The 13071-nt window shown below is 38.1% G+C and overlaps 1 protein-coding gene across 4 annotated transcripts in view; it reads right to left on the minus strand.

Annotated features, from left to right (window-relative positions):
- OPA1 (OPA1 mitochondrial dynamin like GTPase) overlaps positions 1-10844 on the minus strand; it is a 48949-nt gene extending 38105 nt beyond the window's left edge. For 2 of the 4 annotated variants that reach the window (XM_084212521.1, XM_084212519.1), the window contains exons 1-6: positions 10716-10844; positions 8350-8668; positions 7948-8044; positions 6583-6690; positions 5313-5366; positions 4381-4448 (exon numbers count right to left, since the gene is read on the minus strand). In XM_084212521.1, the coding sequence (XP_084068647.1) occupies positions 4381-4448; positions 5313-5366; positions 6583-6690; positions 7948-8044; positions 8350-8668; positions 10716-10744 (675 nt within the window). In that variant the 5' untranslated portion in view covers positions 10745-10844. The remainder of the gene's footprint in view (positions 1-4380; positions 4449-5312; positions 5367-6582; positions 6691-7947; positions 8045-8349; positions 8669-10715) is intronic. The other 2 variants (XM_084212522.1, XM_084212520.1) reach the window with 1 other exon arrangement.
- Positions 10845-13071: the final 2227 nt, after the last annotated feature.

The following is a 13071-nucleotide window of genomic DNA, read 5'->3' on the forward strand; positions in this document are numbered from 1 at the left end:
TAAATATTTTAAAAATTCCACCTATCTCAGCTTTAAAATATTATCAAACTGTTCAGTTCAGCTTTGTCACTAAAAGTTCTTTAGGGTATTTTTGCTTTGTTTTTATTCCTAGCAAAATACAGACAGTTTATAAAAAGATTATTTTTGGCTGGTACTTGATTTTCTAAAACTAGGAGAAGAAAAATCATTTCTTGAGCATAAAAAAAAGAAAAAGCTCCCTCTCCACTTCCATAACACACTGCAATTTAAATTCATGCTGTCATAACTCTTCCTGATCATTCCAAAAATCCCTAAAACTTGATGCTTATTCTTTTACTCATTCAGCATTTCCACAAAGCTTAGTTCTCTTCTCCCTCCACACCAAACAATGGTGAGCTGCCTTTCAAAATTGGTTGAGAAATACAATGCCAGCCACTACCCGAAGCTTATGAACTGTTTATTTCAGAGAATTCAGAGAAGAATATTAATGAATTACTTAAATAAATCTCTTTAAAAAAAATATTACATCTTCTAAGAAAACATTCAGTGAAATGAAATGTTTCAAAAATTCACTTCAGGAATCAAAACAAGCTCTGAAACAGAACTTTGGTGTAAGAATTCAAGATATCCATCATCAAGGTATACATTTGTTGCATGAAATACACACACAGGCATGTACACATAAGGATAAACAACACAAGAGAATGGATAAAAGGAGAGACACAATCAAATGACCAAATATAAACATTTGTTAAACAGTGATTTGTATAATCTGAAGCAATTTGTTGTTTGCATTTTACTGAACCACTTTCAGATTTAATAAATGCCTCTAATGCCAGACTAGCAAATGCACTAAAACTGAGCCAGGAACTCAGGCAAAAGATTTCATTCCTACACAGCAGCAAGGAGAGGAAGCCTCATGGCTACATTTACTACTAGAAGAACAATAATTATATTTTGCAGACAAGGAAGCTCTTGGTATGACCCAACACATTCCCTTTAAACATTATGCTATGGGTCCAAAAATACAAGAAAAAACACTGAACAAAATCTGCCATCAAGGCCTTTCAGCATTTAAACAGGAAGTAACAAAAGGTGGAAGTCACCGAATTGAATTATTTAATCAGCAATTCCTTTCAAAGACATCTGGTACATGTGACTCCTATTCCACAATAAAGTATGACAAGAATAATTTGCAACTACAGCCACACCATTTTATTAAATATTCAAATAAAAAAATTATGTCATTTAAAAGACTTCTCTGATAGGTACAAAGAAGATAATGTTACAATCAATAATCACATTATTATTTCCTTTATATTTTAGATCTTAATTTACTGGTTTAGATTAAAAAATAAATTAATATTAAAAAATTAAGAACCTTAAATAGCACAGAACTATACACACAGCATCCCAGCTGGCACAAACCAAGACACATACAAAAATATTGATATCTCTCTGTCATTGGATACTATCAGTATCCCCTCCACCAAAATCAATCTATCCTTTAAAGAATTTTTTCTAGAAAAATCAACACCAATCAATTAATGCAATTTCAAAAATCAAGTTCTTTACAATCACTACATTGTTCTTTTCATTGTCAAAGAAACAATGTAAAGGGTAGGGAATAACGGGAGTTAAAAGCCTACAATAGTTGACATATTGGGACAAACCCTGACATTGTTACTATGCATTCTGTAAACTTCTCCCATCCCCTATTATCTTGAATTAAAAGTTAATATACTGTACTACAGCTGAGTATGACTCTCTCTTTATTTTAAAAGGAATACAAAGGAGTGAAAATTACAAGACAGGTAAAGAGATCAATTTTAAAGAATTTGAATAAATGTAACAATTTTATCCAGAGCATCTATAACATGAAACTGGAAATTAAGCTGGGAATATAATAGCACTCTTAATAAAACAGAGAAAATTATAGAAACTTTATTGCATAAATTGCAAGGAAGAACAAAACAAAAAAAATGTTAAAAAAGAATCCAAGTGAGTGACAGTCCTTACTCAAGTCTCTCTCATTCTCCAGCAGCTGTAGTCAAGGGCTGTGGGATATTGTGCAGCTTCTTACACCAACCGAAGGTGACCCTGGGCAGGCTGAGTGAGACAATCACACACTGCAACTGCTCCAGGGAGCAGAAGGGTCTCCACAGCACAACATGGTACCAAAGAACCAGAGCAGAGAAAGGACTCTACCCCCCACACCAAGACCTGAGTCACAGTTTTCAATCCATCCCCATCACAGCTATAACCACTGTATGCTTTTTTTAATGGTAAAGGCTAAGCTTTGGAATTTGTCTGCTTTAAGAGGAAACTATTTCTTAAAGAAAATTTTTGTGGAGACAGACAATAGTGCAAGATAACCTAAGAAGGTTACACAGCTGTTTCAAGCAGAAGCCTCAACTAGTTCGTCACTTACAATACAGTACTTTTACTTCACTATAGTTTTTATAACTTTGCTCTTCTTTCACCCAGAACAAAATTTCTTATTTAATCCAGGTAAAAAGAAATTTAGATGCCACATATTTAAACTACTTATCTGAACACTCTAGTAACTTTAGTTTAATTCTCTTTTAAAAATATTGTACTTTTTGGATTAAATGAGAGATCATGAGAGAAACACATTAGCTGACAAGAAGCAGTACAGCCTGATTTGGTGTTTAGGACATCCTTCACTCTCTTGAAGTTACTATGCAAAACAACTGGTTTCTCACTCAGTCTACTGGAAGCTTTTAGAGACCTGTCTGAGGATCACATCCTGTAACAATTCTTCAGAAAATTCCTCCAAACAAATAATTTCTAGATTTATTAGTTACTAATCTCTTCACAACAAAAAAAGAAAACCATCTCTCATCAGGCACATTGAGTATCATACTACAGCACACATACAATCATTTTATGAACCCATACAATCACAGTTTTTAAACTAGCATTGGTTGGCAGTGGTAAGCATTGAATGCAAAAAGGCCATCTTATCCATTGTCTTGAAACTAATAATTTTGCTTGCCAACAAACTTGATGATTATGCTCTGTTAGGGATTCAGATGTTCCTATAGTTTGAAATATTCTGTCCAAACTGATCATATTAATTAGCAAATTTACAGTTTCTTATCAGATATAATCATTAGACCAGACAAAATTTTCTTAATCATATTAATTTAATCTGGTGATATTTTCCACACCACAGTCAAAGTTAAAATGCAGATATCACTGCATCCAAAACAACCACAGGACCATAACAAGTTTTAATGATATTACTAGTATTCAATAAAAGTGTCAGTTATTTCAATCATCAGAGACAATAAACTAAGATGGCCACTTCTTCACAAATCAATAATAAAGTGTTCTTTATGTTTTATACAGTGAAACCTGTGCAAAGCAATCACTCTGGAGAAAAATATAGACAGTTTACAGACAAAGGGGAAATAAAAAGCTAGGTTAATTCTCATGTAAAAATCCATCAGTGTTCTACAGGGGGAAAAATGCTTGTAAGATCTGAGCTTTGTACATGTTTCACTATGCTACCATGCAGAATTAATGTAGAATAAATGTATACATGCCTGCATATACAGAAAAGTTGTTTATGGAAAAGCCCCAGTTATAGCTGAGAAAATTTCAGTTCAAAAATAATATGATAATTTACAAATTCCCTGATATACATTGTTTTCCTTCCACTTTTGTAAACCGATTTTTAAAAACAGAGACAAGAAAAATAAAAAGCTTTTAAAGAATGAGCAATATGACAATTGAGGAATTTAACAGAAATGTTCATGAAAACAGAAAAATAAACTCCACCTTCTTGACTTCAAGGAAAAAAGTGCTAAAACTTTAGGTTATCAAAATACAGTCACATTATTTTCCAGAAAATAGTAACAAAAATGTGATGTATGCTTTATCTAGAAAATGAAATTAAAAAACAGACTACTTTAAGAAATGGAAATTCTTTAAGGTAGAAATTCTTAAGTAAGAATTAAAACTGTGAAAATGTCAACAGAAATGTGTTTGAAGCAGAAATGCTAAAAAAATAAATATAAACACCTAAACCAACTTCAGTAATAAGTTAAAAACTCAAGTGCCATGGAGACCATGCCCAAAAAATTGCAAATGCACATACAATTCCTAAAATCACTTTCTTATAAAAGACCAATTTTCTTAATAATGCAATTACTAAATGTTTTCATGTCTGCCTTGTATTTCCTTACACCAAAATGTTTATTATCCCTGCAATACTTTTATATACAAAAAGCAGTAATGCATACTGAACTAATATTCAACAATAAATTCTTTTCAAGCTGCTTCAAATGAACTTCTGCAATGGCTACTGATGCACTTTTAAACAACAAATACCTGTTTATACAGACATTTTCAGGTTTGCAAGTGAGTAATTACCTTCTTGAACTGTTTGTCGTTGTCGTAGCCCTGGTCAGTAGCCCGGAATGCTGTTTCTCCTGGAGAACCTAGGACACAATTACACAAACTAATAATAAGATGCAAAAGGCACTTAAAAACTCTCAAACTATGGTTACTAGAAAATTAAAGCTTCAACCCTATGAGTTAGTAATTCAAGAATCTTTGAAGTTCCTATAAAAAAAATTCATCTTAAGAAATTGAAGAATAAAATCAGTTTAAAATGCATCTTGAAATTTTTATATCTAGTTTATGACTCAGATTAATTATATCACAACAGAGCAGGGAGCTTCAGTTAGATTATTAAAAGTTCTCAAAATATTGTAGAATTAGTTTTTGAGAAAGACAGAAGAATAATACAAAATCCACTGATGTTACTGTAATGGGGAAAAAAAAAAAATCTTTCCTATTGTAATGACAGGTTTCCAAAAGAAGCTTCTGGAACAAGCCTGAAATAAAAAGCATCTGCTAAGGACTACGGCAGAGATACATCAATCATTCATCTATTCATTCTCACAGAGGAGGACCTAAGTGAGGAAAAGGTTCTGCCCCCAGAGAGTGGCTGGGCACTAGAACAGGCTCCCCAGGGAAGTGGTCACAGCACCAACCCTGGCAGAGTCCAACAAGCTTTTGGACATCTCTCTCAGGCACACGGTGGGATTTTTAGGATTTCCCCGAAAAAGGCCAGGAGTTGGACTCGATGATCCTGATAGGTCCCTTCCAACTCAGCATATTCAGCGATCCTGTGATTCTGTGAAGTATTTTTAAAATAGTTGGAAAATTTTTATAAATCCGTATTAAATTATTGTAAATAGTTGTATTTATATTGATATTCACTCCTCTTAGTATAGTAGTGCTTTAACAGTTTGCTGTAAAAAGGCAGGTTAAGGGCAGGAAAAAGGGCTTTTACACACCTAACAACAGAAGTAGATCAGAAGCTCCTATGACTTCACTAACCAAATTGTAACCTGTGAAAAATCAGCAGAAGAGGGGAAATAATAATTATAAACACAAGACAAAATGCAAGATAAAGATGAGGGATCTTTGTTTCATTTGGAGGTCCACATAATCATAAATGGCCACTAGGCCAGTGTGAGTATGATAACAAGTAATAGGTGACATCTCACTATCGGTCAATAACAACACAATTTTAAACTGTTAGAATTTTGAACAGCCAGAATACATAGGAGATTGTAATCTACTTGTCACTCTGCTGACCTTGGCCCCTACTTAAATTCTTGCTGCATTTGTAAGATTAATAAATTAGGTCTGCCATTGACAGTATTTCAAAGAAACAAAACCACACTTCTTACACACACTGATATGAAAATATTTTCAAACACACTTAGAACAATGATATAACCCCTCACAGATAGAATCTTCCATGAATACAGATTTATGAGGTTTCATAATTACTAGGATATATATTACAAATAATGCAGTTTATTATAAGAATGAATAAGTTTTGAGTTGTGCTCATTAACAAGTCAGATATGAAGATCAAATCTAACTGTTCTCAGTTTTAAAAAGCCCAATGATAGGAATGTCTCATTTAAGTCTGCTAAAACCTGAAAACCATTGAGCCTCCTACTGCCTGGATACACTGAATAGACAAACCATCCCCATGCCTTTTCCGAAGGATTTAGAACTCTTACCTGCTCCTTTGAAACACTGCCCCACCTAACCTAAATCTCCAAGAAAGTTTTCCTGAGTCCATGACCAGATGGAAAACATCATTCAACCCAGAATACCTTTGTTACAAATCCCCTATTTCACACGCTTGGAACATTAAGAACCTTCACTGTTAATAATCCAACTCTTTTCTCCTGTAACAGCTGTGATATTGCTGCTGTTCAGTGGCACCCTCACCAAGTTCTAGCTGGACACATCCAGCTTCTCTGACTCACTGAAGAATTGAGCCCACAAGCTGAAGAAGAAGTTGAAACTGAATAGAAGTTTTCTATTCAATTTCACATTATAGTTCTCTGCACCTGCTACTAGAATTCTCACTTAAAAATACATTACACTTACCTGTGTCCACAGCTCTTTTGGGAGATATATTCAGTGCAAACACAAACATTTTCAGGATATGCTTTGGTTTAGTGTCTAAGGACATACCTACACCCTCATCTTCAAATATGTTCAGCTTTTGAAATAAAAACTTAGCTGAAAATTTGTTCTCACCAGGAGAAAGAAATCCTTTCAGTGAAGCAAGGCTCTCTCCAATCTTGTCAAAGTCAGGCATAAGTTTGGCAAGGTCATCTGCATCAGGGAGGGCTTTGAGAAGTTTTTCTAGGAAAACAGTACAACAGTTAGTGAGTTGGGCTTTTTTCTATTATTTTTGGGGGAAAAAAAGTCTTAGACTATAAAACCTAGCAACTGTTTCAGGACATGGCTTAAAAAAATTTTTTTAAACAAGTATGAAGAAGTTTCTCTCCATGTGCACCTCCCCCCACTACTGTTGGGAAAGACTATCAGATCTGAAAACCACTTGCTTTTTTAGACTTTGAACTTCCTGATAAGTTGGCTGCCTCAGGTACTTTATAATTGCCAAAAACTTATTGCTGCATTTTACCACATTTCATACATTATCCTTTCACATACTTTGTAGAGGATGTTTTAAAATTACATGACACTGTAACTATGCTCATGTCTTTAACCTTTTTAAGAAAAGCTTAGTTTTCAATTTCATAAACAAGCCAATTTTGTGATCCTTAAGGGTAAAAATCATTAGCTTTAAAGTACTATAAAAATGCAGTGTTCATTTGTAGTAAGAAAAAGAAAAACTTGTATCAGTTTTCAATATCTGCATTTATCTATGCAATTCTTACACATGGCATCGAGGCTGGAAGTAAACATCTATAAGGTCCCTCCCAATCCAAAGCATTCTACCATTCTGTGCAGTAAAATCTTAATTAAAAAAAAAATCATCACATTTCTACCCTGCATAAAAAATGTAAGTCAGAGCTTGATTTTCAAGTTTCTGTCTTTCATCTAAAAATACACAAAAGACTCTACTGCAACCTGAAGGGTCAGGAAAGCACATCTATATTTTTCACTTTCTTTTATTCTGTATCTTCAAGATAAATTTGTGGATAGGCAGGTCCACTATTCTGCATTTTCAACTAGTCTTTTACTCACACCTATTTTTTACTATCTATTTATATCTTCACTTGTAAGTCAATCATATAGAAAGAAAAAACCTTCAGCACAATACTACCAAAACCTGTGTGAGTCCCCTTGATCACGCTGCAACTCTCCTTTCTGGGAGACTAATGGGACCATATGGATTTATGAAAGGACCAAGAACCTCTTCAAATGAAAGGATGTATTAGGGAACATCCATGCTAAACAGAGCTTAATTTCTTCTTACAAACACACTGATACAAATTCTTTGGTGAAACACACATCAAACTCCAAAAATAAAAGTCCACTCAAATTACACCTGAAAAGCTACTCCTGGAGTGAGGCCCTGAGGACCTACACTCCTATGTTTAAGTTTTACACATGCCAGTCTTTAGACAGAGTAACATCATGGCTTTGTGATACCGATGTCAACAAGTTCATCAAGCTCCCAAATGAAGTCAGGAACAATCCACTTATAATCCTCGAGATCTGGTATCATGTCCTTCCACTGTTCAAATGTCTAACAGAGAAAGGAAAAAAAACATGGTAGAAATAGAAAAAGAAATGTACATAGAGAAGTGTATGAGCAACTACTACTGACACATAAAACATACTAACCCACCATCTTTAGCTATGAGTAGTACTTTGATCTTTTAAGACCTATAGCAGTTTCCTAAACAATGTTTTCCATATTCACTCATCATTATTATCATCAGTTACCAAGCAATGGCATCCCAGTATTTTTGTGGCTATAACAAGAACTTCTGTTCTGAAGTATGTAATAGCAAAGACGAAATGCATGAAGTAGCTTCCAGACATAAATACCTTCTTAGCCGTGTAGCCACCTCCTACTGCAGATCCTAAGATGAGATAGCGAACTCTGAGAAGCCTAGAGGCTAATCTGGCCAGCCAAAAGTTCCTGTGGGACTGGTATCCATGTTTTACATTTAAAAGTTTTGTTTTGTGAAGGGGAAGACGATTCAGAGAAGAGAACTGCTGAAATGAAATCCTTAAGGGAGGTCTCTGGAACTTTGCACTTGGATAGTAGGGATGATGTATACTTCGGGAAACAAGATGCAGGTTTTGAAGCGGTGATTTTCTCTTTATTCCATAGCTGCTGTTTGCTAGACTTCGGCAGATGACACTAAAAGAAAGAAATAAAAACTTCAACTGATTTCTTCAACACACCATTAACTCAAACACTTCTTTAGAAGCAATCCACATTATATTTCAGCTGGTTACAGATAATCTTATTACATCACCAGGAATCCACAATTTCCAGCTACGGCTGCTATGCTTATGAGGAAAATAAAAAGCTGCAAACATTGTTAATGGGTATAGTATTTCTAGTGGTTACAGACACAAAACCTTAACTACAAATTCTGACGTCTGTTATGGATTACATTTAACTTTCACACTGCAATAGGGCAACTAACATGTGGTAAAGCATTGTTTGGGCTACAGAGTCCACAAAACACTTCCAACATACAAGAAAACAGTCCGGCCTGTCTTACTCTCTAAATGAACTTTTAGAGAACATTAAGTTGGCACAGGATTTCCAAACTTTAAACCCAATACACAGAAAAAGATTCTTTGTAGAATACATTTGTACTATTTATGCCAAGCATGTGCTTAATGGCATCTTTCAGTTCCTTTCACTTGCTGTGGTTCTAGGATTACAAGATTATGGTTTGGTCTTGGGTCATGCATAGACAAGATTAGTTCTGGAGGTGGTTGCACCATGTGCATTGATGCTTTTATGAAGGAATTCAGATTTAAGAGGGAAAAGTCTGGAAGATTTGACTCTGAAAGCAGAGCTCATGAAAAGCACATGTTAAAACACAGGAGCCTAATCAATCCTGCCTATGTTATGTAAACACATGGTCTGGAATAATTGTGTACTATGTGTGAAATTACAGGCTTGAAATTTTGAAAGTTGAAATGAAATCTTGTCCTTTGATGCTTTTTTCAGGGTTTTCAATATTATCAAGTGCATTTACTTCCAAATGGGACAAATAAAAAAAAGAAGTGCTTTATATCATTGAAATGGCAAATTACTAATCACATAATCCTAAAACATTTAAAATTAACAGATTTTAACACGAACAAGTGAATCATACTTAGTGGAAAATATTACAGCACTTTCTAATAACATGCTTTATGAGCTATACAGTTCTTCTCTGTGATTTTTCTTTTAGAACATAGCATTGTCTGTGCGCTCAAACTGAAGGGAAAATTGAATTCCATTAAAGTTGTCCATTAAACTTCAATCCACAACTTCCTTTTGAGTGTTATTGCATATTTCAAATTCGGCTGCTTTACTTACACATCTGAAATCTTATAATTCATTAAAACCCCCACCACTCCTCCATCACACCAAAACGCCCATATTCTATTTCCTCCCTCCTCCTGCTGCTAAGCTCCTGATGAATACTGACCAAAAAATCACCTTGAGATCTCAGATGAAAAGTACAGCCAGATTGAAAAGGATGGCAGAACAATGCTATTAAATGAGCACTTAATGAGTTCCATATTTCAAGCTTCTGCTACGTTGGTTTTAACAGTAACAAAAATTATCCTTCCAGACACGAGTGGCTCTGTCTGATTACAGGCCTGCAACCTGCAACACTGCACTGAGATTATAAAACACAAAGTAAGTGGCTGGCTATGCCTGTGACTACAAAGCAAACGTAACCCAACAAAATGAACAGTGGAATTTTCTTTCTCCCTCAGCACAAGACAACGCTTATTTTCCTATTGCTGCTCCCAAATAGGGGCTGGAACTTGATGATCTTCACGTTCCCCTTCCAACCCAAACTATTCCATGACTCTATAAAATTTGCCAAGGAACATCGTGCTATTATCCACCAGTCACTGTCACTGCTCCAGCCGGGAATGCTGCAGTAGAACGGTGGAAAACAAGCGGGACGCAAGGCAGCTGCTGGCAGGGACAGCGCCTGGACACGAAAGCGGCCCGAGCCCCCCAGGGCGAGGATGCGGGAGAAGCAGCCCCCTGCACCGCCTCCCCCCGGTCCCAGGGGAGCCGGAGGGTGGGAAAGTGCCCAGCCCGGGGCTACCAGGCTGTCGCTGCAGCAGCCTCAGGCCCAGCCCTGCGCCACTCACACCCGCACCTCGCACCCCAACCCGCTGTGCTGCGCCGCCTGCAGCCCGCCGGGACCCGTCCCGCTTACCAAGCCGCCGCCGCCCGCGTCCGCCACATCGTAAGGGCCGGGAGGGAGCGGGAGCGGCCCGGGAGCCGCAGGAGCGCGGCCGCGCTGAGGGCAAGGGCAGCGGCAGCCGCTTCCGGGCACCGCGGTCCGCACGGCCCGCCCCGCCGGAAACCGCGCCTCACCGCGCAAAGGTTCCGGGCTCGGCTGAGGAGAAGGAGGGAGGGTTTAGAGGGAGCACAGCACGGGCTGGTCTGCCGGGAGCGGAGAATCGGGGAGTGCTGGAAATGTAATGCTTGGATCAGGGGGCCCCGCACCGGGATCAGGGGTACATCACACTTGGGTCATGGATCCTTCACAGTGGGGTTCTGGATCCCCCCACCACCCCCGCGATCGCCTCGGTACTCGTCCCGCTGTCCCTGGCTGCTCTCGGGCACCGCCGCGCGGCCCGGCCCGGCAGGACGGGCCTGCAGAGGGAGCTGAGGGGCAGCCCGGCCCGGATGGTGGTGCCCACGCTGTTACAAGATTCTGATGAGTCTCCAGCTGTTGTTGTGCCTGGAGAGTGCATGATATGGCTGGCAGCGCTGCCTTGAAAGCTGGAAAACACAAGGCGTTTCCCAGTGGGCTTCTGTGTGTTATTGGGGTTTTTTCCTGGCCACAATGAAGCAGGAGGCGAAGGCAGCATTAGAGGAGTTCATCAGCTCTGTCCATCTGCCCTCACACAGGACCACCTCTGGCTAGGGCATTTCTGAGCAGTGCATGCCACACCTGTCCCTAAAGACCACAGACACTGGAGTGTTCACCTGGCAATGCCAGCGCTTGCAGACTTTAACAGGGAGTATTCCCTTGTGCCTGATCTGAATCTTTCTTGTAACATGTCCACAGTGGACAGGGATAATGTTACATTCTCCAGTTACCTGTTGGAAGGTTGTTGCCATGACTCTTCTCAGTCTCCTTTTCCTTAGATAGAACAACGCTAAGTACCTCTTCCATATTTTATGACTCCTTTGTCATTCTTCTCGGTGCTCTTCTGTGGAATGTCACCAGTTGATTCACAGCTTCCTTTCTGTGATGTGGCCAGAACTGGGTGTCACGTGCTGAGAAACAGAAAATGAGATTTGGGGTGCTTTAGAGGTCAGGCTTCTGTTTATACTGTGAGATTTTTCAAAGCAAAATAAATTGCATAAGGATGACATAATACATACATGTATTTTCAGGACTGGGATAAAATTGGGTTGAGATGAGGCATGTGTTTTTGTCTCCTGCTTGCCTACTTTGTGACTATTTATTTATAAGTTTAAGGGACTATATTTTAAATCCTACTTTGCTTTTATATTTTAGCTTGACCAGTTATTTTTGTAATTTATGTATGATTTTTAAAGACACTTTTCAATTTAAAAATATGAATGATGACACTCCATAGGACATGCTAACAAATAACTTTTTATGAATAAATACTATGTAATTCTTACTCCAAACAGTAGAGAGCATCATATTACTAAAGATTCCAATTCAGGCTGCTTTCTCTCCAGACAATGTGAACGTGCTTAAGAAAATGAACAAATGTCACCATTTTCTTTGGTTCTAGATTAACAATTTGATGAATTATTATAACAGATTGTCAGACTCTGGAAATTATTAATGTTTTGCACCTTGAGACTGTTTTTCCTTCATTTTCAGTTGTGAAGGTATGAATACTCCTACAAGGGTGTTCTCTAGGAGTGCAGAACACCTTGGAGCTGGAATAAAACTATGAATAGTGAAAAGATTGTGTGAGCCTTTATTCTTCCCTGGACACCCTGCTTTGGTGGGAACTCTGCATCTCTCATCTCTGTGCCAGAGCAACCAAGGACCCCTGCTGTACCCTAGTCTGCTACAGGCACTAGAAAGAGCAAGGGTGATGTTTGGGAAAGCAGCAAAAGCTGACCAGGCAGAAAAAGCGTGTGTGGCCATCCTGTTTTCCACACCTGGCACCTCCCAAAATAATGAGTCATTTCCCAAAATCATCAGCCTGCCTTAGAAAAGGTACCTTTCCAGTTGTTCCCTGTCACAGCTTCTAGATAGCAATGCTCATTTTCCCCATGTAATCAGGTTTATCAGAAATGGAATTTAATATGTTCTTTTTTAGTTTTAGTTTATCTTGTGGCTCTCATATAACAACTGGAGTTCCCTTTGCTTGGTCTCAGAAGAATACAATGGTAAGTTGAGAGGCTCAGAGTGAGTTGCAGTGGGAGGAAAGAGAGGGTAGCACTGAAGTTGGGTCTGGAGAGAACCTTCTTCCCACTTGATCTTGTGCAATAAATCACCTTTACACAGCTTAGTACAGATATATCCTTGTCAGTCCAGCCTCTGGCCTGGGCTTCTTTTGGAGGTGTGGTAG

The sequence above is a fragment of the Fringilla coelebs genome (genome assembly GCF_963513975.1).
Source record: "Fringilla coelebs genome assembly, chromosome: 10".
NCBI classification, from domain to species: domain Eukaryota; kingdom Metazoa; phylum Chordata; class Aves; order Passeriformes; family Fringillidae; genus Fringilla; species Fringilla coelebs.